General features: G+C 35.3%; 1 protein-coding gene across 6 annotated transcripts in view; it reads right to left on the bottom strand.

Annotated features, from left to right (window-relative positions):
* Window positions 1-27084, bottom strand: part of AKAP9 (A-kinase anchoring protein 9) — a 182048-nt gene that overhangs the window by 53302 nt on the left and 101662 nt on the right. For 3 of the 6 annotated variants that reach the window (XM_033194793.1, XM_033194795.1, XM_033194794.1), the window contains exons 17-22: window positions 20715-21071; window positions 18574-18798; window positions 17290-17430; window positions 16723-16826; window positions 14044-14249; window positions 6227-6459 (exon numbers count right to left, since the gene is read on the bottom strand). In XM_033194793.1, the coding sequence (XP_033050684.1) occupies window positions 6227-6459; window positions 14044-14249; window positions 16723-16826; window positions 17290-17430; window positions 18574-18798; window positions 20715-21071 (1266 nt within the window). Of the gene's footprint in view, window positions 1-6226; window positions 6460-14043; window positions 14250-15865; window positions 15962-16722; window positions 16827-17289; window positions 17431-18573; window positions 18799-20714; window positions 21072-27084 lie in introns of all 6 variants that reach the window. The other 3 variants (XM_033194791.1, XM_033194792.1, XM_033194796.1) reach the window with 2 other exon arrangements.

The raw sequence follows: 27084 nt of genomic DNA, 5'->3' as shown, positions 1-27084 counted from the left end.
GTATCAGTTAATATTCTGTCACTTTAATATAAAAGTTGCAAAAGAGGTAACAAAACTATTCTGAAAACCATTTGGCTTGTTAAATATTAACTAGTACAGGATAAAGCTATGAAAGTCATAAAAAGTGCTGAATAACTTTTAGTTATACTGAATAACTTGTAGTGAACCTGAAATACTAAATATTCAAGCCTCTTTATGCTAAACACTTATCCTTAACAATGTTTATAAAATACATTTCCTATAAAAAGCAGAAAGGGGTCTTGTTCCACAAGATTAGGAGGCATATTAAAAACAAAAAGTAAGTTCCTTAGGTTGTTAAGAATATTAAAATTAGAACCCAAGCTTCCTTTTTTCCTTGTCTGGAACAGCCAATATATCATGATTGTAAATATTTCCTAATTGCTCAATGACAATTCACTTAGCTGTTTTATAAGTATCACAATACCCAGTCTCTCAAATATAATAATTATTCCATTCTTATTCAGGATGGGCATCACAAACATACAAAAGCAAGAATCTTAAGGAAAAGCAAGATATTTTTAAACAACCTGCCTGGCATTGGAGAAATGTAATATTATCTCATTCTGCTTTCTGTAATTAAAAACATAGCCAAGTTGGAACTCAGACCAAATTTAGCCCTTAAATACATCGAGGATGAATGAACAGTAACACATCAAACAAGGTTCTATCCCATTTAGCATTAATATAGACACTGAAAATTTAATTTCTCACTATAGTGTTTAAATGAATATTTTTATACTTACTGAATAAGGAGGGGTAGGCAGTGAAATTTTAGAAATAAGCTTTAATATATGCCCGTTTCTTTTATGAATAAAATGGAAAATAGAAGTATTAACAATTACTGAGTTATTTTCATCCAAATGTTCACATAGAGGAAAAGGATGTGGTAAAGGCACGCGAGACTCAACCTCATAAATGTCTTCATCTTGCTCTTCTAACCATGAGCCACTGAGTTTGACAGTTGCCAAATAGGTGCTATAAGAATCCATCTCAGAAGATACAGCTGCCAAGCTTCCTAATTTGCTTTCTCAGTTTTCTAGTACATTAAAAAGTTCTTTTTAGTTTATCAAGATCTATCATAGCAGTATAAAAATTTCCTTTTTTAGCACTACCAAATAAACATTATAAAATTAATTCATACAACTGCACAATAAAAGGAAGGGAAAGTCCAGGAAAAAAAACTAAAAATCTAAAAAAACGTAGGTCTCTTATCAATCTTCATCCCCCCCTCAAAAAAACCCAAACTAAAACAAAAACCAAAAAACAAAAAACAAAAAGCACGCAAACAAAAACACCTTTTAAACTAGCATAATTAAGTCCTTGAAGAGAAGAATAAAAATATAAACATCTAATTAGATGAGCAATAAAACTGCTTTTAGTATCAACGATGCCTGTAGTAATAAGTAAGCCTTCAAAGTAGAACCTGGCAGGGAAGTTCAAGTTTGAAATCTCCATAGTAGCAGCCTTGAGAAATCCAGTTGCAACATTATTTCCCTTGCTCTTGCTGCTTCACTCTATTCAAAAGGAAAAGTTCTTTTGAACTGAGCTATTCAAGTAGCCTCTCATGCTGAGCCAAAGGATTCTAGTCAGTGTCCCCTGAGGAAAAGGTCAGAACAGAGGGTGTGGTTTAATGTCTTTACCTATAGGTACACTGACAGGTGGAATGTGAATTAATACGCCCACAAAAAAGCCTGCCAGACAGGATCCAAGTTCCACGTCACGGCTTTGAAATGGCATTTAGACAAGTTTATAATGTCTGTAAGATAAGTTGGTGTTTTTCCGTTCCATTAAAAAATTGCTTTAATTTAAAAATGTGAAATTAATTATGCTGGAGTCCACATTAGTAGTAATAAGTTATTCAAGTATATAAAATAATCATAATTATTTCTGGAAAATTAAAAACTTACTTTCACTATTTCCTTAGAAATATTACTCATCTTTCAAGCAGTCACTAAAACTAAATATAGACATTTCAGTTATAACCTATTTTCATATTGTTTATGGAGTACATGTTAAGGAAAAAATTCTTTTTAAAGCTACACTGTATAAAATAGTTGAAAACTATACCACTTAAGGTGTCCTATGAACCCTGACTAAATTTTAAAAGCCCAAGTTATATATAATAGCCTCTGGGTAGCTCCAGAAACCTGGGCAATGGTGAATAAGTAAGCCACTCAGAATTTTAGATCAACAACTTGCTTTTTAATATTAAAAGATTTTCAATAATGAAAGTTGTTTTAAAGAAAGGAAAAAGCCCTCATTTTGATGTTTTTCTATCCAGAAACTAAATATCCTAAATCCACAAAGCCTTTATTTAAATGGAAAAACGCATGCTAAAGAAGGCAGGTAATACCAACACAAATCCATTCTACAGTGACTCACACTATAAAGTTGTGTAAGCCAGTACTCAAACTATTTCACGGTAGGTAGGCTAATAATTAGGGCAGAGAAAATTACATTTTCTACAGAAAGCCGGAATTTACAGGGAAATGGATTGTATTTCCTGTGGAGGGTCAGTTGCCTCTTACAAGTCTGGACTAGGCAATAAAAATTTTTTATTAGGCTTACGCGACCCTCCAGTTAGTTTGTGAAGGTGTCTTAACAAAGCACGTTCACAGGCTAACTGGAGGGTTGCATAAGAAACTCTAATAAATACCTATACAAGATAGAGGACTAATCTTATTACTGCTGCAGCTAAATGTGACTTTAGTGGGACTTTGGCAGGTAGAAGTTGTCAATATCCCAGCTGCTCAGCTTTATGAATTGTGGGGACCCATGCTTAGCCTATCAAATACCTCTTAAAATACTCTTTCCCTGCTCCCTCTGCAAACTACAGTTTGTTTTGATAATCTGATATCCAATTTCTCTTATTTGAAGCAAAAACAAAATCTGTAAGTAAGAAACAGCCCTTCATAAACAGTAACATTTAGGTCAGGATAAGAACTAACTACAAAGATACGAGACAGAAATTACTGAGAAAAATGGACTAAAAAAAGTAACAGATTAAGATGATTACAGTATAGGGCAAACAGTCCTCGTAACAGTATATTAACTGATGGAATATTATATTAATTCATGTTCATAAAGATGACCTGAAATTAAAATAATTGAAATTATAGTCTACTGTTTCACCCATTTTTGGAAGCATGTAAAACTTGCTTCCATCCATGTAAAACAAAAACCTGTAAGTCAGTAGTTATATTAGGAACACAGGTCAAGGTAAGAAGCTTACACAAAGAAAATAGAGTAAAATTAGGGCAAAAGAGACTCAAAAAAGCAGTATTAAATAAAGATGATTCAGGATAGTGGCATACAGCCCTTGTAACAACAGTAATATTAACTGATGATACATTAATTGATGTTCAGAAAGGTGACTGAATTAGAATAATTCAAATTATATTCTATCTTGCTTCCCCTCTGTTTTAGAAAGCATATAAAACTTCTTGCAATCAAAAATAGTTATAATATGACATAGAAGAACACACTTTTAATTATCCAGACTAGCTTATTATCCCCGGGTTTCAGATAATCAAGATTTTAATGTATATTTGAAGGCTATTAATTTGCAGCATAGAGTTGTTTCCTAAACAAAATAGCTTAACTTAAATCAAATAATGTCAAACCATTTAACCACCTTTCTTCATAAATTATTTTCTTCAAACTGTAAAACACTTTTGTTGCTCTCTTTTGGACTTTGATTTGTTCACCTATTTCTCTAAGTTATTTCACAGAGGGCCTACAACCTGTAAACATTACCCTGACGGAGCCTGGACCAATGCTGAGCATACTAGGGATAAATTGAAGGCAAAATGTGTTTCAGTATTTTGATTACAGTTATGTTTCAAACACAAAAATGACAAAACAAAATCTTAAGTTATACTACTGTTTCATCCTCAGATTCTTTTTCTTGAGAAAATATAGAAGCATGTAGCTTTGATGTTGTAATTCTTAAAAACAAGTATTAGGAAGCCCATGAAAATTTCTTATAGTGAAAATCATACCATGGGAATAAATTACATATCCATTAATTTCTTCCAAGGCCTAGGGGAATCTCTTGGTAAATAACCTCCTATGGCTCTAAATAATACTTCTGGATTCTGGAAAACTTTAATTGCTGAAAAACTATTCCCAAAGAAGAGAATGGTTTTGATTTCTATCTGATCCAGGAGTCTAGAATCTGTGAAACTATGCTCTCAAAGATAACATTTCCGCAGAACCACAAAGAGACTACTGAATAAGGATTGTGTTAAAGAGATTATCTCTCTAAGGGCCTTACGGCAGTCTCTTAAGCATTCTTTTTAATACTATCATGAAAGCTATCCCAACCAGTAGGAACCTAACAATAAAGTAAACATAAGCCTGATTGTATGGTAGCCTGTCCAAGCAAAAGAGAGGTAAAACTATTGCAATAAATGTATTATAATATGGACTTGGACATACCACGGGGCAAGTTATCCCTCAAATAAAATATCTAAAGTAAATAACTCCTATAATACACGTTATGAAATCAGCCAATCAGCCTATAAGGCAGATTCTTGTCCAGTGCCCTGATATTCAAAAATTTTGCCATTGAATGACTCATCTTAAGCATCAAGTCCCATAGTAAACTTTACTTGGTCCCCAGTATACTCTAATATGTCAGACGCTGCTCTCTTCTCTGGTATCAGAGTATCCTGTACAAAGCTATTTTCCTGAATTTCTCTTTCACTGAAAACACAAAGATAGCACAGCATGCCTCCCAGCTGTTTCACATTGTTATAATAAGTGGAAAAAAAAAAAGTTAAAGGGAAATATACTATTATAAAGTAGAACCAAATAATGACATGTTGAAGAGGAAAGTGGAATATAAGTTATTTCACAAAGATATGACACATTATTCTGTGTCAATCTGTTAAAAATATTCATCAGGTTCAAGATAATTTTAGTTATTAATTACTGAGACTATTCTGAAGAAATCAATGGCTTTAAGCATCTATCCATGGAAGATTAAAAACTGAACTGAAATTAGTTTAAAAGAAAGTTTTTAAAAACTCCTATTCAAAAAGCTGAAAAATATTATTCACTTAAGAAATACCTTAAACTTTATAAAAAAATACCTTTATAACTTATAAAAAATACCTTTATAACTTATTATACCTAATGTCAACAATTAGCTTAACATTTTATATAAAAGATGTTAGTAGAGTACTTCAAAATTAAGCCAGAGAACAATGTGAACATTATACTAATAATCCACAGATTAGTGCTTCTCAAACTTTAGTGTGAATCAGAATCATATAAAGGACTTATTAAAAACACAGGTTGCTGGGCCCCCAATTTCAGTAGGTCTGGGGTGGGGCCTAAGAATTTATATATTGAACATATCACCAGGTGATATTGATATTGCTGGTTAAGGGCTGCACTTTGAAAAGTCTCTGCCGTAGGGTTACGGCTCTACACAAAGCTTTTGTGATCCATTCAGTGATATTTAAATTACAACAATACAGTAGAAGCTAAATAACACAGTGTGGATTTAGTATTTAACAAATTGGGAAAAATCTGGAAAATGCCATGGTCAGACTCCTACTGTACTTCACTACCTGGTCACATAAGCAGACAGCTGCTATGAGCTGTGGTCTTGGCCTGGGGAAGTGAATGTTTCAGGCGGAGCCCACACGCTTGACTACTGGCAGCATTAACAAATTTTGGAGAAGTTTCTCTCTAATAGCCTGTTAAAAACAAATAGCCTATTGGAACCACTGACCATTTTTGATTTATTTAACATTTTTCACGTTGCTCCTCAAAAGACAAATACTATGTTGCATTAACTAAATTGCTCATAATTTACAATGGTATCAAGTAGTAGCAACAGCATTAATACTGGCCAAGATCCAGGTCAAAAGTACTTAATAGTGGTTAAGAAACAAAAAGTATTAACAGTTGTTTTCATATATGAAAGTACAAATCACAAAAATTAAATACTAATATACCTGAAATAAGCAAAAAACAAAACAAAACAAAAGCAGGACCATGTAGGAATTCAGCGTAGAATCATTTCTACTATACAACTTTCGTACAACCAAAGGGATAATTAGGATGCATATGCATTCAAGCTTTGAAAATGCCAAACAGAAATCCATGAAAATATGAAATTAGCTCAGTCGAGAGAGTGGGATAGCACATTGGACTTCAAACTCAATACATATTAGCAATATAAGGAGGTTACCTGACTGCTAGTTTCACTTATGGCTTCTAGGAGTTTTTCAACTGCTGCTTGTAGTCGAGAACTAATGTTCAGCACAAGTTCTTCATTTTCAGGGTCTATTTCAGTTCCAGCAAAACCACTCCTCACGAGTCGTTGTGATAGCTCTGTTCCTTCCTCAGTCACTTTTGACCACATGTTAATGTCATTTCTTGGCATATCACTTCCAGAATAAGACGGAATAGATTCATCTGTAACTAGAATAACAGTATTTTAAAGGCATAAATTAATTATAATAATCATACTTTTTTAAAGTTATAAAACAAAATCAAAGTAACACTGGAAATCATGGAAATTGTAAGGTATTTTAAAACAGCATTGCAACCAAACAAATAAAATATGCAAATACAGGATATAATATTATTCAATAACCAAGCAAAAGAATGAGAAATGTTATGCTAACAGGAATTTGCAGAAATTGATTATTTGGGTAATTCAGTATTTTTTTCTTTGATAAAAACTTCTGAGATACCTTTCAACAGAAATTCACTACATGCCCACCGTGCAGAGTTTGTTAAGTAATAGGGACATATAGGTGGACAAGATCTGGCTCCAACCCTTGACGACTTTACAATGTAATGAGGAAACACATAAATTATCACAAGAAAAGAGAAGCATTGTGCAGTAAGCCGTTCCAAGTGCACAGAGGGGTAGAAATAAGTGCTTGAATTTGTCAGGAGCAGACTGACTTTTGAGCCTACATTGGGATTACAGGATAGAAATAAGTGCTTGAATTTGTCTGGTGATGACTAACTTTTGAGCCGACACTGGGCAATATAATCTGCTCTGGCTACACAGTAAAAGGAACTAAGATCATTTTGTTGCTTGCTACTTTTTAAAGAGGAATACTGGGATAAGATTAGGCTGACAAGCAGTTCTAATTTAATTATGGACATTGTTATCTACGTTACCCACACTATTCTTATTTCTTATGTAAAAAACTGCACTCCAGCCTGGGCGACAGAGCGAGACTCCGTCTCAAAAAAAAAAAAAAAAAAATGAGTTTGCATGGGTAGAAGATAAGCTTTCCAAGTGTTTTCTCTAAGCTATAATAAAAGCACAGGCTATTCACCACTGACATTAAATACTCACTTGTGGCAGATGTTACAACCCAACAGTGAAGTTTCCTGAAGGGGCATTACCTATTCTTTTATTACATGTAGTACATATTTGTTATCAGTAAGTGTACAAAGTTAACAAATTAAAGCAGAGGAAATCTTCAGGTACCAAGTGCTTGGAATAAGCATTCAGTTTGACACATTAGCTCTCAACTACAAGCAGCAGTTGAAAAACTCCTAGAAGCTGTAAGTGAAAGTAGCAGTCAGGCAACCTCCTTATATTGCTAATATGTACTGAGTTTGAAGTACAATGTGCTATCCCACTCTCTCGACTGAGCTAATTTCGATATTTTCATGGGTTGCTGTTTGGCATTTTCAAAGCTTGAATGCATATGCATCTTAATTATCCCTTTGGTTGTATGAAAGTTGTATAGTAGAAATGATTCTATGCTGAATTCCTACATGATCCTGCTTTTGTTTTGTTTTTTGCTTATTTCAGGTATATTAGTATTTAATTTTTGTGATTTGTACTTTCATATATGAAAACTGTTAATATTTTTGTTTCTTAACCACTATTAAGTACTTTTGACCTGTTCTACTTATTAGAACTTGTCTTGCTAAAGTAGCTAGTGCCATATTGAGTTTTCTTAATCTATGTAGTAATGACATCAGATACAGCTTCAGACGCCAGATCTGAATTCAGCACGATTCAATATTCACTAAGCACGTCCTCTTTGTAAGTCACTGGCTGTAGAGCCCAAAGTTGCATTTTAGGGCATGATTTTAAATGTTTGCCATTATATACAGGTTTATCTAATTCTTAAGGTAAGAGTAAATACAACTTTCACTTTGTGTTTTTATTCCCCAAAGTAAAAAACACATCAGCTACACTGTTACTTATTTATGGTACTCCATGTGCTCAAAATTGAATGCCTTGAAAATATTTAGAAGTGCAAGATAATCTTGGAATTTATAGCATCTTTATGTGAAAAATTAAATGCATTCTAGTAACATTTTCTTTCTCATGGGTACAGAAATGTGAGGCAAAGGGAACAGTGTGATATGATGGGAACTCTAGGCTTTTTAGGGCAAAGGGACATGGTGAAGTGGTGGTGAGGTAGGTGAGAGACCTAAAAGAAGGTGGCTGGAAAGTAACCTGGATTCAAGTTGTAAATGGTCTTAAATTTTATAGGAACCTTAGGGGTTTTGCTATAAACAAATGGAAAGAGTAAATCATATTTTGAACAAGAAGATAATATCAAACATGTGAATCAGGAAGCAAACTGCAGCAATGCAGAGGTAAGTTAAAGAAGGAGAAAAAATTGGTTACAGGCTATTTCAATTGTCCAGATGAGAAGGGATAAAGACATGAACTAAGATGATGGGTGGAGGGGCGTGGTGTTGAGAAAGAGCACAGGTTGGAGAAGACAATGTAGAAGAAGACAAGGAAAGAAGATGATATATAAGATGACTCTGGGCTTCCAGCTTAGATGATTCTTAGGTGACAGACAAATCATTAAGAAAAATACTAAGAAATCAGGAGAAAGTATACAGAGTAGGGATGAAAAATGATTAGTCTGAAGTGTTAATGGGATTTGTGGAGATGAGTCAACTGTTCGAATTTTGGGTCTGCAATGACTTAGGAGTCATTTGTAGAAAGGTGAGATTGAAACCTTGGAAGTAGATACATCTGTCTTAGGAGTAATATTTAGTGAGAGAAGGAAGGCAAAGTTGAAGCCTCTGTATATCATAATCCAACAAAAGAACCTGTGTTAAAAAATATCAGAGAGAGGCAGGAGAAAGATGTTCCAGCAGACAAAAAGGGACAGCTTCAAGACACTTTCGTAACATTATTTGTCTAAAAAGACAAACAGGACAAGGACTGAGAAAATGCTATGGAGACTCCTGTGTTCACCAGCCTTGATTTCTATTCCTGCAGTACCAAAGCTGCTCTCTCAAAGGACAACACTGACCTCCCAGTTGTCAAATCATCTGGGCGCGGTGGCTCACACCTATAATCCCAGCACTTTGGGAGGCCGAGGCAGGCGGATAACGAGGTCAGGAGTTCAACACCAGCCTGACCAATATGACCAAACTCCATCTCTACTAAAAAATACAAAAATTAGCTGTGCATGGTGGCACGTGAGGTGGAGGTTGCAGTAAGCCAAGATTGCACCACTGCACTCCCACCTGGGCAACAGAGCAAAACACCGTCTCAAAAAAAAAAAAAAAAAAAAAAAAAGTTTGCTGAAACTTACCTTGAGCAGGGAAAAAAGGTGAGAAAAATCCAACACTTCTTACAGTTTTAAGGCAGTATGAAGATAGTCTAATGTTTTGGGCTATAGAGAAGGAATGAACATGAGGAAAAGACTGAAGGTATTGTGTATTAGATGGGAGCAAATCTCAACCACAAAATACAGAGGGTGCATGAGAGCAACTTATAAAAGGTCTCTGAATGTTAGTTTCTTGAAATGGCTAATTTTTAAAAATAGACATTAAAGTACCTAGAAAAGGTGAAGATGTCAACTAGCTTAAGGTATTTTCTTAATAACATTTTGAAGGTATAAACCATCTGAAATAATCTGAATATGTTCCAAGAAAAAAGTGAATTAAAAAAAATCCTATAAAATAGAAAAAACAGAAAGACTTTAAACAACTAGTCTTGGAGGGAAAAATTCAGAGGATAATATAGATTAGCAGGGGAATGTCACAAGATGCCAATAATAATCTTAGAACGTTCACTTTGATAAACAGAATCATTTCAAAGTGGTAAACCTCTTGGATTTATGTCTTAAACATAGTAAATGATGGCTATTAAAGTCCTTTAGTTATTAACTTTATGAATTATATCATATTCATTCCCTGACAGATAACAATAAACTCCTCAGGTTAAAGCAGGATAGGCAATTTAATAAAGCCTTCTCTGCCCCAAAGGCTCTCTTCTATGGCTCCAATGGAAACCACTAGGCTTTAGTCTGACCCTGGTATCTGACAGTTGAGAAAACTGTACTGAAGCCCTGGGAGACTTAACAGGTTTGCCCAGTATCACAGTGGGCTAGAAAAGAAACAAGGCCTTCTGATTAGTGCAGTGGTGCGATCTCGGCTCACTGCAACCTCCACCCCCTGGGTTCAAGCATTCTCCTGCTTCAGCCTCACGAGTAGTTGGGATTACAGGTGTGTGCTGCCACACCTGGCTAATTTTCATATTTTAAGCAGAGATGGGGTTTCACCCTGTTGGCCAGGCTGGTCTTGAACTCCTGACTTCAGATCATCTGCCCGCGTTGGCCTCCCAAAGTGTTGGGATTACCGGTGTGAGCCATGACTCTCAGCCCCTAGCATTCTTTCTGTAAGAACTAATTTCTCCAAAAGGAGGCAGCAGCAGATAAGATTCCATCCCTGGCCTCCTATGGTAGAGGTGAGCATAAAACCACTGAATCATCACAGCGAAGACCTGAAGGAAATTTTTTTTCAACACAACCTGGGGAATTCATTTTTATGAACTGATCTTAATATTCATTCAGGTTTAAGTGATTTTATGTTAGCTCAAAATTTCCCTTTAATTTCATAAAGTAGGTTACTCTTATGAGGAAGCAAATATTAGCAACTTTGTTATTCAATTTTTTGAGTGTTAACAAGTCCATACATGTTTAAAATCAAAACATGTTCAGACTTAAAGGCTGAAAATACATCACAAGTGTTACAACAAAAAGTCATATATGAAAACTGAAAAGCAAAAGTTGCTTTGCAATTAGATTGATTTAAATTTTTGTTATACTAAAAAACATAAAATAAATCTTTCAAAAGTGTATTTCATTTTAAAAAATAATGCTTCCATTATATCTATGAAGGAATGTCAGAAAAAATTCTTACATATGGAGCACAGTGATATTTTAAAGCCAGTATTTTCTTTCAAGTTTATATAAAAAGTTTTAAATTATAAATTCTAATAATTCAATATATCCTCAAAGATGCAAGATGGATCCATTAAGTGTCCCCCAGTGATATCAGTGGTTACTCTAATTTTATTAGTAAGACACTGCTGCTAAACATAAAAACAGTAAGATGGAGTTAACTAAATGGAAAGTAAATATAACCAATGATACTAATCCTAGCAAAATTATCTCTGCTACAATATTCTACACACCATATTTCTTAACTCTGGATTTAGTTTTTCCTCTTATCTCAACATTATTCTTTCAGAATTGGTCAACAGTTAACTAAAATTTTAAAGGGTGTAGTTAATTCAAATATATGTAGTGGTTTTAAGCAAAATATTAAGTATTATGACTCTATTTTGCTTTGAATCAGAATAGCAATGACTTCTTCATTAGACTATGAATTGCTGTAAAGCTGAAAGCATAGAGAAATAGTTCAGCAAATGTCTGTAGAATTAAACTCATAAAATTGCGTATAATTGTAAACTATGGTCAGTTGCAGTGGCTCACGTCTGTAATTCTAGCACTTTGGGAGGTCGAGGCTGGTGGATCACTTGAGGTCAGGAGTTCTAAACCAGCCTGGCCAACACAGTAAAACCCTGTCTCTACTAAAAATACAAAAATATTAGCCAGGCATGGCGACAGACACCTGTAATCCCAGCTACTTGGGAGGCTGCGGCAGGAGAATCACTTGAACCTGGAGGTGGAGGTTGCAGTGAGCAGAGATTGAGCCACTGCTCTCCAGCCTAGGCGACACAGAGAGACTCAAAAGAAAAAAGAAAAAAAGAAAGAAAACCATTACTGTATCTTAAAATAGGATATACATATTTCATCTGTGTTGGAAGATTTAGATAAACTTATGCAAGAAAATAGGTTAGTTGATCAGAAGTCTTTTTAGGTCTGCTTTCTCATGGAAAATGAACATAAATATAATCCTCTGTGCTTGAGTTAAATTATCAGTTTATTCCTTTTTATGGAGACAGTGCTCTGGAAGTAAGTTCACTGTCTTTCAAGGCATGTTGTCTGCTGAATACTTTGGCAGCCATGTTGAGAAGTATCTAAGAGAACTACTAACAACAACAACAAAAGCACAAAATACATCTGTAATGCACAGAACATTCTCAGAGTATCTTTTGAATATGGCAGTCAACCCGGTCTCTAGGTCTTACCAGTAGAACTGCAAAATCCCTCCCTAAATGGTTAAGTGAAACAAGCTTGTGAAATAATTGTTTTTTAAAAAGCATAATTTGATAAACACTTTTACCAGACTAAGAAAATGTTACCTAATTCTTCTCTATAAAGATCCATATGCAGAAATAAAATAGCCGTGATTGAGAGCTTGTAACCAAGAGTGAAGTTAATTTGAAAAATTCTTTTACCAAGTTTGAAAAGAGTTAATTTGAAAGTAAGGTTTAAAATTCAGTATTATTTCAGCTTTTAATTTACTAAAAGCAATTTTTAAAACTCTTTGAACTCAACTGAGGTGTTTAAAAATCAGTTTTATTTGCAATTCCAAATCAAGCTTTTCTCTGTACTTAGAAACACACTACTGGCCAACTTATAATTAGGCAAACCTTCCATAAATGGGATAATTTCTTCTCATTTCTCCACATGAAATTTAACAAACAGAATGCTCTTCAAAAGTTACAAAAACTGGCATCTTAGGTCTGTCTCTAACTGGGAGAGATGCTTGAGTGTGGAATGGTAGTGAACTGCGAGCTTGATCTGAGCCAGGAGTCCAGATTCTATGTTTCTCCATCTCACAAAACTTTTCCCCGCTTTTGACTTCCTCATTTCCCTCTCCTGCAAGGAAAAAGCAATTGAAAAAACAAGAGACAATGGGGTTCAGCAATGTGATGGGAAGAAATGCAAAGAAGAGGCCAGGCATGGTGGCTCACGCCTGTAATCCCAGCACTTTGGGAGGCCAAGCCAGGCAGATCACCTTAAGTCAGGAATTCAAGACCAGCCTGGCTAACATGGTAAAATCCCGTCTCTACTAAAAATACAAAAATTAGCTGGGTGTGGTGGCGTGCACTTGTAGTCCCAGCTACTTGACAGGCTGAGGCAGGAGAATTGCTTGAACCCGGGAGGCAGAGGTTGCAGTGAGCCTAGATTGCGCCACTGCACTCCAGCCTGGGTGACAGAGCGAGACACTGTCTCAAAAAAAAAGGAAACGGAAAGAAGAGCCGAATCCACACAGCTGAAGGAAGACAGAGTTACAAAGACAGCTCTGGCATATCAGGACCTAATCTCTGGATCCATATACACTGCATAATATTTCAACCCACTTTTTCAAAAGGAAGAAAGAATCTAGCAGAGAACAGTCCAAAGATGAGACCAAACCTTGGGTTTCTTATTAAGGCTTTCTTCCAACCATTTCAACAGGTATGTGAAACTGATGCTAGGTTCCTAAAAAGTCTTTATTTCTAATCTTTCCTTAATTTATAGGATGGTTTCAGGATATCATCCATACCTCACAGATACTGGTAAGAGTCCTGAGTGCTGATGCAGAAATTTTCTTTTATCAGTAGAGAAATCTAACAGCATTCTGGTTTATGTAGGCACCGTGGCAAGCCTGGGTAAATATAATGACAACTCTATGATACCCACTTGCAAATGCTATATAACAATGGTGTTTGAGAAGAGTCGCTCTAATGTATTTCTGTTTGAAGGTCCATTTGCTGGAACATACTTATTTTCTCTTCTATATTTTCCACACATGGCAAAATGCCTTGAACTCAGCAAGATTTGTTGAAATGATTGTTTCAACAACATAGAAAACTAGTACCTCTTGTATGTTCCTCATGGACACATGACTTTACAGATGCCTCTGCTTCTGACCTCCAAATTAGGCTGGCAGATGACTGGCTTTTACTAGATCTATCTAGAATCCCAAGGACATGGCGACCAATTGTTTCTTCAACAGCTGCCGTTGTCTTTACAACTTCTAAAAGGATCTTCAAAAGTCTGTTATTAGCTTTCTGGAGTGCATACCTGTATAGATAAAGAAGCATTGATTAAAATGTTTAATATTTTTGAAGCAAACACTTTGCTTATGTCCACTAAAAAGTACACTGCAAAATATTTGATTTGAAAAATAACAGATGATCCTCTTTGTTAAAATAATACCCAATAGCATCTACAATAAAGTGCTTCTTGTTTTTTATTTGTGACTATATTATAAAATGATTTGTTTTGTCTGAAAATTTTGGCCAATCAGCTTAATCATACCATTTTTCAAAATGTACAATATTTAATTGACTTGAAAAAAATAACTAAAGTCTTAAGCTAGTAACTAGTTTAAGAGAAAATTTTGGGAGACAAAATTTAAGTTTTAAAAAGTATGGCAGTGCCAAAGCATATGCAAGTTATTGAGCTTGCTGCTCATGGTTATACATATGTATTTTGTACATTTAATCTTTCTGTATGTTAAACATAAAAACATATTTTAAAACAATTTTAAAATCACACCAGAAAAAATTATGTGGCAGTATTTGTACAAGTTAATGGTAATGAGCTGAATATTTACATTACAAAAAGTAATACTTAGGCAGAGATCTGTTTTTAAAAAGGTCTGTAACGAAATTTCACTATCTGTCAACACCAGAGGGAGTATCACAGGCTGTTTTTATTACATCTGCTCCAGAGACTGAAATTTCTCAAGTTACACTCACCACTCATTTCAGTCAGTAGAAGAAACCTGTTTTCAACTAAATAGAATGAATTTGGTGTCTCTCTTTTTAAAAAGTAATCTTTATTTTAAAAAATCTGGAAAATACTGCTAACCACCCACCACAAAACCTCAGCAATAACTATGACAATTTTAATGCCTATATTTCTAGACTTTTCCTCCTGCCTCTCTTATAAATATATACATATTTTAAAAACAAAAATGAGATCATCCTGAACAAAGTGTTTTTGTACACTCTCTTTTTTGCTTAACATGAACATTCTACCACGTGAAGCAAGGTACTTCCATAAGTGGTGATTCAGAAGGTTGCCTGATTAATTTTCTTAAAAACTAAACAACTCTCTTGTCCTAGCAACTCAGTTCAACAAAGGCACACTTTATACATGCAGACTAAATAAAAGATTTTCACGGTAAAGGTCTTCTGCCTTAAGATAGTTTTATCTTTTAGCTTCACACTGTAGGAGATTGCCAACAATCAGGCTAAAGGATACCTGTTTTCCCAGGCACATGACATATCTATTTTAAGACAAGATAATAAATGGAGAAGTTTTCCATTAGTATTTGTCAAGTGAAAGAGACAGTTCTATTTTTGCACCTAGATCAAGTTCTCTGCTTATATAATCAAGAATACTAAAAATAAAACTAAAATAATTTAGTAGGAAGCCAAGGGTTTTATTTCCTTAACTTGTTCTGAGGTTTTGTTTAAGCGCCGAACTCCAGGACTAGAATAATGTGAAATATTTCTACTTAAATGATTAATATGATGGTTAAAAAAAAAGAATACTCATTTTATTGGCACTTTCTGTAAAAATTCCTAAAAATTAAATACTGCATAGTTTTCAAAATTTACCAGAGATAAATAATATAAAATAAACAAAGTGTTTATTTTATATTGCCATGGTAACTCTAATTTTCATACACTGTCTTTCTTGTTTGAGTTCCATACTGACTGCGTTCCATACTGATGATCCAATGGGGAAGCCAAAATCTTAGGGGCCAAATTCCTCCATGCAAGCTGAGGAAGGAGGTTAGGAGGACACAAGAGGGTTGACAGTCACAGAAATTGGAAAAGGAGGAAATTAAGTTAGTAAATATTAGTTTTAATTTAAAATTAAAGAAATTATTTTCATTTGAACAAACAAAGTTTAAAATATTGTGCTTAAAGTCTTTAATACTAATGTAGGATAACTATTCTTACCTAATATTTTACATTTTTATATTAACCTCTACAAAATCAAAGTAAGGAAAAGTTTTGCTAACATCAGGTGATTAATTTATCCCTCGGATATGGATTAAAAGTTGTCATCTGTTATGTAGCAAATGCATGAAAGAAGTTTAGAATATTTACACTAACAGTAATTTTTTTCTCAGAATAAACAAGGCAGGGGATGGCTTACACTGAATACATGTCCATACAGTGAAAGAATACAGTTCACAAGTAGAACTGTGTTTTTAGGATACAAAATGGCATATAAGTATAAAATTAATCAAGAAAGTTTCAATATCCAAATACCTTAATATTAACAGTTAAGTATGTGATTAATATCCAATCAAAATTTAAATAGAAATGATTTTTTAAAAATTGTATCTATTTAATGATAAAAAACTGAAAATCCTTTACATACTACACATTTATGGACATGTTTCATACACAGATAGTATGATGATTTTTAAGACAAAGTATCAATGTACAAGATAAAAATAAGGACAAAGTCTATTACATTGAAACAACCATTTTAATTTACTTTGCACTGAAAAAGTACACATTTTGTATACCTTTCATTAGACAAAATCTCAGGAGGCACATGTTCAGGTTTTCTGTCCAATTCCTTTTCTTTAAATGTCTGTTCTTCAGCTTCTCCTTGGTTTTCATTTCCATTCTGTTTAAGTTTGAGTAAAGGAAGAGAGGAGAAGACAGAAAGAAAACCTGTCATCTTGGAAATAGCATGTCATTCTTCTATATGGGTATGAGATAAAACAGAAATCTCTGTGCACAAAATTGATACTGTTTGGTATAATATTTAACTATATTTGAGACTAGTGTCATCAAAAGAGGATAAAACATTCTCGTACACAAATAAAAAAGTTTAATGGGTTCAAATTATCTATGCTATAGTGCAACAATAAAGTTTGTTAGGTTCTCTTGTTAACAGCAATGTCAGATTCAAATTACCTTAAATGAAATATAAGGCATTTTGACTCCACCTACCTTACACGTATGCAGTCACAAATATGTTAAGCTCAGTACCTATAAAAGAGTACATTTCATACCAACAACAAAGATAAACAAATCCTACTGAATTGTTGATCCATTGCTCCTAGGTGGGCCAAAGTCCATACTACCTGTGTTTGCGTACTGCTGTTGCGCAGCTCACAACACAGCTTCTCTCTTCCAGCTAAAGACAGCTGCTTTAGTGCTTCCAGCTCCTCTAAAAGCACCCTCTCTCTCTCTGAAACCAGGTTTTCATTATCTATGGAGGATCTCTAAATAAGAAAAAAGGTCATGAGAGAATATTGTTTGCGACAGAGAAAAAGGGTAGAAATATTAAGCAGATTTCTTTTAACCCCCGGGACCAATAGGTCCTGGTTCTACTTATGATTCGTATTCCATCATAAGGGGTTAAAAGTATATACAAAGATCAATGCAAAATTTAAAATATTTTTAAAAAGCCAATTAAGCCTAAATATTTAGGAATTTGTGCAGTTCACTTAGTTTTTGTCAATTTTGCATTGAAAATTAAGAAGTCTGAATTCACAAAATGCAATGAAGAAAAGCAAAGTTAATTTTCCAAATTATGTTTTATGCTCAGCTCCCAATTTTCCTATTATTCTATATTTGAAAGAATACATGTTAATAGTTATCTCTAGTTATTTCTTATCTTCTTTTTAGCTTCAGTTTTCAAAATTAAATTCAATAAATCTGTTTTCATAAGAACTTCTATATAAATATTTCTTGCTTTTCTGCAATGGTTTTGTGAGTATATTTTATATAGCAGTTGACAAGAATCCAGCTCCCAAATACCAAGAAGTATTTAAATTTAGTCAAGAAAGGGATAAGAATGTTAAATAAATTTGCATTTCTCAAATCAAGAAGAGATGTTTCCCTGGAAAGAGTTCCAGAAGCATACTACTTCCGATTTCCATTCATGATTAAAAAGACGGATTAAAGACAGATAAAGGTAAAACTTCGAGATGCTAATTGGTGGACTCACAAAACTATAAATGAATATAGTAAAACTGAACGATAGTAACTGCATAATGGAGCACCTCAGCACAATGTTATTTCCAAAATGTCACACTGCATTTGCTATATATGGTTAATGGATTAAAAAAAAAAACCCAACAACCATGTAGCCACTTTTCCAGTGCTTGAAAAAGGAGTTAAATAAAATGACAGAAAGACAATGCCCACTGCAAGGTTGAGATAGGTGTCCCTAACAAGATCTAAAGCTGCTGTGTTAGTATAGAGTGTGTTCCTGATGCTAAACATATGTAGTTTATTCAGATTTTGGCAAAAAAAAAATTATGGCTACATAAAAAATACTGTTGTTTTTACTGGGGGTCTGGTTCAAGTTGGTGTTTGGAAAAAAAAAATTGGGGAGAGAAAAGGGACTACAAGACCCTTACCTGGGCTAATTGTCTATTAAGTCTCTTAATCTCTTCTTGTAGCTGTTCCTGGTCTTCTCGCTGTCTCTCCATTTGTCGCATATGTGCCTGCCTTAACAATTCTGTTGCCTGTTGATGTTCTTGGTATTGTCGTACAAGTTCCTGCCTCATATCTTCCAATTGTTCTTCATTCAACATTAGTTGTCTAGAAGCATCCATGCTTGACACCGAAATCTCATCATGAATCTTTAAGAGTAAAAAAAAGAAAAAAATTCAGCCATAACACATTTTGCAAAAATCTGTCAGCATTAATATTTTAAACAAATACGAAAGCAATTCTATTACTTATCCCATAAAGCATGTGATTTTATTATTAAACAAAAACATACTTTTAAAAATGGTGTTTTTCTTCATTGCGATTCCAAAACAACATAAAGCCACTTTATTATCATTATATATGTTATTTTCCAAAAGCAAAACAATTATTTATCAATTAGTTTAGACTTAACCTAATTCTAATAGAAAAAAAAAGAACTAAGATACTTAAGATCCCTTCTACCCTTAATGAAGCTATAATGCCATTATTCCTCTTGACATTTTATGAAGGGAAAATAATATCAATGGAATATTTACATTTTAAAATTAAATGTATGAAACATGAGAAACTATCCACTTAATTTACACAGTGGTTATCACAGTACTACAGGGAACTACTGATAAAAAATAATTTTCAATACATTTTATTTGAAAACAAAAGCTTTACATTCCAGAGTCTCACGCTCATAGGAAGTCAATTCCTTAATACGTTCTATGAGTACATCATTTCCTGGAGAGATGTTACTTAAACAAATCATTTTGCTTTGAGTAGTTGATGGTAAATTAAAGAGGTCTTCAAGAACACCTAACAAGTTTCGCATTCTACAAAGAGATGGTAATTTTATTTTATTTATTTCTTTTTGATAGGGAGTCTTGGTGTCACCCAGGCTGCAGTGCAGTGGCACCATCTTGGCTCACTACAATCTACACCTCCCCAGTTCAAGTGATTCCTCTGCCTCAGCCTTCCAAATACCTGGGATTACAGGCATGCACCGCCATGCCCAGCTAATTTTTTGCATTTTTAGTAGAAATGGGGTTTTACCATGTTGGCTAGGCTGGTCTCGAACTCCTGACCTCAAGTGATCCACCTGCCTCAGCCTCCCAAAGTGCTGGGATTACAGCCATGAGCCACCACGCTTGGCCTGGAGTTGGCAATTTTACTTGAATATTAGTCTGAACAAAACATAACCTTTCCTGAATATTAATTTTAAAATTTAATTCAGATAATGTTAAAAGAAGTAGGATTTATTACTTTCTGTTAAAGGCAGTGAACAGTTGAGGTATAGACACAGAAGAGTTCTTCTATTAATAAATAAGTAAAGAAATCAATAATTAGGATATAGATAGTAAAATCTTTTAGTCTTCCTAAATAGGTAGCTATTTCCTTGTAATGTTGTTATATTTAATTAAGCAAATCTTTTATTCACAGATATTACCAAATTGTAGTATAATTAATCTCGAATTGGTTGAAACAGAATTAATGTGTGTACAACTTACAATGGGATTTTACCAGGTACAACGTCTTTAAGATAAACAAGAATATTATGAACCAGACTTGTTTTATTTGATACTAATATTAAGTCACTTATCCATATATCTTACAATTAATAAAACACATTAACAGTGTGAATTGGCCGGGCACAGTGGCTCATGCCTGTAATCCCAGCACTTTGGGAGGCCGAGGAGGGTGGATCACAAGGTCAAGAGATTGAGACCATCCTGGCCAACATGGTAAAATCCTGTCTCTACTAAAAATACAAAAATTAGCTGGATGTGGTGGCACGTGCCTGTAGTCCCAATTACTCAGGAGGCTGAGGCAGGAGAATCGCTTGAACCTGGGAGGCGGAGGTTGCAGTGAGCCGAGATCGTGCTACTGCACTCCACCCTGGCGACAGAGTAAGACTCCGCCTCAAAAACAAAACAAAACAAAACAACAATGTGAGTCATAAGACTGAGTTTGATATTTTCCTCCTCCAAATATTATGCAGCATTATTGCTAGTATTTTTATAGTGAAGGAATTCACAATTTTTAAATAAGTTTTTTATGTTCAAGGAGGCATACTTACAGACTGTCTGACTATAAATGTCTTATCTTTGGAGAGCATTTCTTCTGAAATAGTCAGCACACAGTCCTTTGATTCTCGTATATCATCGGGATCGTTATTTGATAATAAAATTTCCTTTCCATGTTCTCCTAACTCTTTACTAAGTGGTTTAAATTCTTCTTTAAATTTCACATCCACTGTCTCAAAGGTCTGAAAACCAGTTTGATCCTGTGATAATTTCATTTCATTAAAATAATGCTGTTTTTCTTGCTGACACACAGCATGTGCTTGCTTTGATGATGTAGTATTTTCTTTTCCCCCAGATATTCTAGACAGTTCAGTTTGTTGAGCAAATGCTATACTCATTGACACAATAACCTAAAGAAATAAAAGCAAACAATAAAGGATTTAGAAATATCAGCAGGAATTTAAAAAGCAAGTTACTACTCAAAATTGTATGAACAGAAAAAAGCATGGCCTCACAGTTCTAAACAAAAAGAAATCCTATAATAAAGTAATACCGAGATAGGTTCTCTATTTTACAATAAATCTAATGTCAAAGTATTTATTTTACTGCCTGCCATTTTAAATAAAAAGTAAAATGTTTTCTTACTATAACAGCCATAAATGTTCAGTAAAAATTAGAAAATAAAAGCCCTTATATTTCTCTCTTCCAAGAAAAATCACTGTAAACATTTTAGTAAATACTTTCCCAAATCTTCTTATTCTTTACAGAGATAGATATGAATAGATACAGATATCATTTTCCTATAAAAATGTGATCATATTCTAATACTGTAATCAGTTTTTATAGCTTAACTATAGTAAATATATCTTCAAGTTAAGAAACAGAAATACATTTCTATACAATTTCCGATGGGTTCAAAGTTTCGTATTACATATATGTAGTATAAGTTTATTAAATCAGTTCTCTATGTTGGACATTTAGAGTGATTCCACTCCTTTACTATTTTAAACACTAATGTGATGAAATATTTGTAATTATATAATTGTGCATATATTTTCTTATTTCCTCAAAACAAATTCCCAGAAGCAGAACACTTAGTTTGTATGACTAGTAAATATGAGTAGGCATTTCATTATAATCCAACTTGACTTTTCACTACCACTATGATCCTGAATCCCTGCTTATTCTAGCCTCCCATCCCACCCCATGACAGGTACTTAGGAATTATGACTAGCAGTTTTGGCTCTGACAAGTCCCTATACCTTTGAGAACCAACTGTATCAATAACTTTATGTCCTTTTTCCACAGATAATTTGTAATGAAGGAAGGCTGGTTGTAATAAACCCAGAATAAAGTATGCCTGGGATTAGAAATATTTGTACTTACAGACCTGCAGCCTTCTTTGTTTTCCTTGCTGGTCCAGGAAATATAACTGAACTTTTGTTTTAATTTCCTGTCTTGAATCTTATTCACCTATGTGGGGTCCTGATTCCCACCTGGTTCCTGTGCTAGCCTCCTTTGGAGTAATTTGACTCAAAAACACAAAGCAAATAAATCATTAAAGTTGGGGTTCAAAATCCTATAGTCTTGCCTAAGCTAACTTTCCAAAAGGTAACATTATACTATTCCATATCTAAATGAGTCTGTCTAGAAGTATAATGCACAACTGACTTAAGAGGAATAATTATAATACCAGTAGCCAATGCAGAGAAAATGCAAGTGCTGCAACATTAGGAATGACATCACATATTTAACAAATGTTAGGGTAGAAATTTGAATCAAAATGTGTCTATACAGAGCTCAAGCACCTTAAACACTACATATCATCCTGCTTCTTCCCAGATAATCCTGCTACTATATCTCACCTACCAAATGGGACCTCTGGGTGGTGCCTATGCTAGCTCAGAAAGAACCAGGGTTTGGTAACAACAATGTCATCTGGAACATATATCCATTACAGCAAAATGTCAAAAGACAAAGATAATTAAAAATAATTAACTAGATCATACAACTTAACAAAACATATCTTTAATCTTCTGTAACTAGTGATCAAAACCTTATGACTGCGTTTTGTTTTAATTTCCTGTCTTGAACCTGATTTGCCTCTGTCTCTTCATACTGAATATACTGAAAATGTAACATGGAAAAAAAAGATTAAAAATATGAGCGAGAACAGAGATATGAAGGATAGAGAATGGTCAATCAACATCTAATTCGAGTTCCAGGCAGATATAATAGAGAATAATGGAAATGAACTATTTCACAAGATAATGGCTGAGAATATTTACAGAAGACACCACTGACAAGATTCAAGATGATCAACGAATTATAATAAAAACAAATACCTCATCTCTACAGAAACATCTGTAGCTGGGTGTGGTGAGCTACTCCAGGGACTAAGGTGAGAGGATTGCGTGAGCTCAGGAGTGCAAGGCTATAGTGAGCTATGATCACACCACTGCACTCCAGCCTTGCTGACAGAACCCATCTCTTAAAAAAAAGAAAAAGGAAAAAAGAGAACACCAAAATCAAAAAGAAGATCTTAAATGTTTCCAAAGAAAAAAAGATGTATTAACCACAAGGGAACAACAAAGTAACAAGGACCTTGTCGGCAGAAACAAGAAATCAGAAAACACTGGAATGTTACCTTCAAAGTTCTGGCATAAAAATAACTGCTAACCAGGTTCAAACAGTCAACAAAACAAACTTTTATGGATAAAAACAAAATAAAGAAATAAAATAAAGACAACTAAAAAACAGCTTACTCCCAACAGATAATCAGTCAAAAAAAAACCTCTAAAAAATTTTCTTCAAAAAGAAATAAGATTCTAAAACGATGGCCTAAGATGCAAAAAGGATTAGAGCATAAACGTCCTTCTTAAAAAAATATGTGGGTAAATTGAAATACTGATGCTACAAGGCAATAATTGCATCTGAATTATGGAATAAGAAAACACAAAGACTGTGCTTCCGGGCAACATAAAATAAGCCCACTACGGCCTGCTTCTCCCACTGATTACCTAAAAACTCTGAGCAAAATACAAAACAACTAAAGAATTCTGAAGAGTAAACAGTGGCTAGGAGACTGCAGAGGGAAGTCAATACTTAGGTGATTTGTACGGGAAAGATGAAACAGGAGTTTTAGTCTGAACCTAACTGGGTGGACTGCCTATTTAAAAAAAAAAAATCACATTCTTCAAAGAATTGTAATGACATCCAGAGCACATAAAACATAAAATACAAAACATTTAATGTACAATTCAAAATTAGGCAACATAAAATTCGTTGTATGTTGAACTCATTGTCAGCACACCTGTTCTAAAATACATGCTAAAGGAAGGTTTTCAGGCTAAAGAAAAATGGCACCAGAGGGAAATCTGAAATTTAAATAACAGCAGAACACATACTCTTCTCAAGTACACATGGAGCATTCACCCAGAAAAGTCCACATTTTAGGCATCAAATTTAAAAGAACTGAAATTATATGAGGCATTTTGCCAGACCACAAAGAAACTTAAAAATTAATTAAGTTAATCAACCATGGGAAGCTATCTGAAAATCACAAAAATGTGAAAATCAGTGCATTTCTAAATAACCCATGAATCAAAGAGGAAGTCACAGGGGAAATAATATATTTGGATTGAATGAAAATTTGCAGAGTGCAGCTTTAAACATTGCTTATAAGGAAACATTGCTATACTTACAAGCTATGATGTTTAAAGGTATAACGCTATGCTTTCGAGTATAGCATTAAACGCATACATTAGAAAAGAAGAAATTCCCATTAGAAAAGCAGAAGAAGAGCAAATTAAACCCAAAGCAAGCAGAAAAAGGGTATCAAAAAGATATGGGTAGCATTTGAAAATAAAAACAAAACCAATAAAAACAACAATGAAACAAAAAGCTGAATCCTTAATATATCAATACAATCAATAAACCTCTAACCAATCTGACAAAAAGGTGAGAAATAGGGATAACACAACAGATTCCACAGACATTAAATAATAAAAGAATACTACAGGCGGGGCATGGTGGCTAACACCCATGATCCCAGTACTTTGGGAGGCCGAGGTAGGTGGATCCCTTGAGGTCAGGAGTTAGAGCCAACATGGTGAAACCCCATCTCTACTAAAAAAAAAAAAAAAAAAACCCACAAAAATTAGCTGGGTGTGGTGGTGGTGCAGGCCTGTAATCCCAGCTACTTGAGAGGCTGAGGCAGGAGAATCACTTGAATCCAGAGGCAGAGGTTGTAGTGAGCCGAGATTATGCTACTGCACTCCAGCCTGGGCGACAAGAGCGAAACTCCATCTCAAAAAAAAAAAAAAAAAAAAAAGAATACTACAATACAACTTTACCTATATAAATTCAACAGCTTAAAGGAAACGGACCAATTCTTTGAGTTATACAAACTACCAACACTCATTCAAAAATAAATAGATAACATAAAACTAAATCTATTAGATAAACTGGATTCATAGCTAAAACACATAGTTCAGGAGTGGGAGCGGAGCAAGATGGCCGAATAGGAACAGCTCCAGTCTCCAACTCCCAGCGCGAGCGACACAGAAGACCGGTGATTTCTGCATTTTCAACTGAGGTACTGGGGTCATCTCTCTAGGAGTGCCGGACAATCGGTGCTGGTCAGCTGCTGCAGCCTGACCAGCGTGAGCTGAAGCAGGGCGAGGCATCGCCTCACCTGGAAGCGCAAGGGGGAAGGGAATCCCTTTTCCTAGCCAGGGGAACTGAGACACACAACACCTGGAAAATCGGGTAACTCCCACCCCAATACTGCGCTTTAAGGAAACAGGCACACCAGGAGAATATATCCCACACCTGGCCGGAGGGTCCCACACCCAGGGAGCCTCCCTCACTGCTAACACAGCCGTCTGCGGCGATCTATCCGCAAGGCAGCAGGAGGCTGGGGGAGGGGTGCCCACCATTGCTGAGGCTTAAGTAGGTAAACAAAGCCGCTGGGAAGCTGGAACTGGGTGGAGCTCACAGCAGCTCAAGGAAGCCTGCCTGTCTCTGTAGACTCTACCTCTGCGGACAGCGCACAGCTGCAGTCCATTAGGGGAAAGAGCAGGGGCGGTGCAGACGCGAACGACTCTGTCTGACAGCTTTGGGGAGAGCCGTGGATCTCCTAACGCGGAGGTTGAGATCTGAGAACGGACAGACTGCCTGCTCAGGTGGGTCCCTGACCCCTGAGTAGCCTAGCTGGGAGAAATCCCCCACTAGGGGCAGTCTGACACCCCACACCTCACAGGGTGGCGTCACCCCTGAGAGGAAACTTCCAAAGAAAGAATCAGACAGTACACTCGCTGTTCAGCAATATTCTATCTTTGGCAACCTCTGCTGCTGATACCCAGGCAAACAGGGTCTGGAGTGGACCTCAAGCAATTTCCAACAGACCAACAGACAGTCCTTCTGACTGTCAGACGGAAAACTATCAAACAGGAAGGACACCTATACCAAAACCCCATCAGTACGTCACCATCATCAAAGTCCAGAGACAGATAAAACCACAAAGAGGGGAAGAAGCAGGGCAGAAAAGCTGGAAATTCAAAAATAAGAGCGCATCTCCCCCTGCAAAGGAGCGCAGCCCATCGCCAGCAACGGATCAAAGCTGGTCAGAGAATGACTTTGACGAGATGAGAGAAGAAGGCTTCAGTCCATCAAACCTCTCAGAGCTAAAGGAGGAATTACGTACCCAGCGCAAAGAAACTAAAAATCTTGAAAAAAAAGTGGAAGAATTGACAGCTAGACTAATTAATGCAGAGAAGCTCATAAACGAAATGACAGAGATGAAAACCATGACACGAGAAATACGTGACAAATGCACAAGCTTCAGTAACCGACTCGATCAACTGGAAGAAAGAGTATCAGCGATTGAGGATCAAATGAATGAAATGAAGCGAGAAGAGAAACCAAAAGAAAAAAGAAGAAAAAGAAATGAACAAAGCCTGCAAGAAGTATGGGATTATGTAAAAGACCAATCTACGTCTGATTGGGGTGCCTGAAAGTGAGGGGGAAATGGAACCAAGTTGGAAAACACTCTTCAGGATATCATCCAGGAGAACTTCCCCAACCTAGTAGGGCAGGCCAACATTCAAATTCAGGAAACAGGGAACGCCACAAAGATACTCCTCCAGAAGAGCAACCCCAAGACACATAATTGCCAGATTCACCAAAGTTGAAATGAAGGAAAAAATCTTAAGGGCAGCCAGAGAGAAAGGTCGGTTACCCACAAAGGGAAGCCCATCAGAATAACAGCAGACCTCTGGGCAGAAACTCTACAAGCCAGAAGAGAGTGGGGGCCAATATTCAACGTTCTTAAAGAAAAGAATTTTAAAACCGAGATTTCATATCCAGCCAAACTAAGCTTCATCAGTGAAGGAGAAATAAAATCCTTTACAGATAAGCAAA

Source organism: Trachypithecus francoisi, unplaced genomic scaffold, assembly GCF_009764315.1.
Source record: "Trachypithecus francoisi isolate TF-2019V2 unplaced genomic scaffold, Tfra_2.0 Lachesis_group4, whole genome shotgun sequence".
NCBI lineage: Eukaryota > Metazoa > Chordata > Mammalia > Primates > Cercopithecidae > Trachypithecus > Trachypithecus francoisi.
This window is presented reverse-complemented; position numbering and strand designations above follow the sequence as displayed.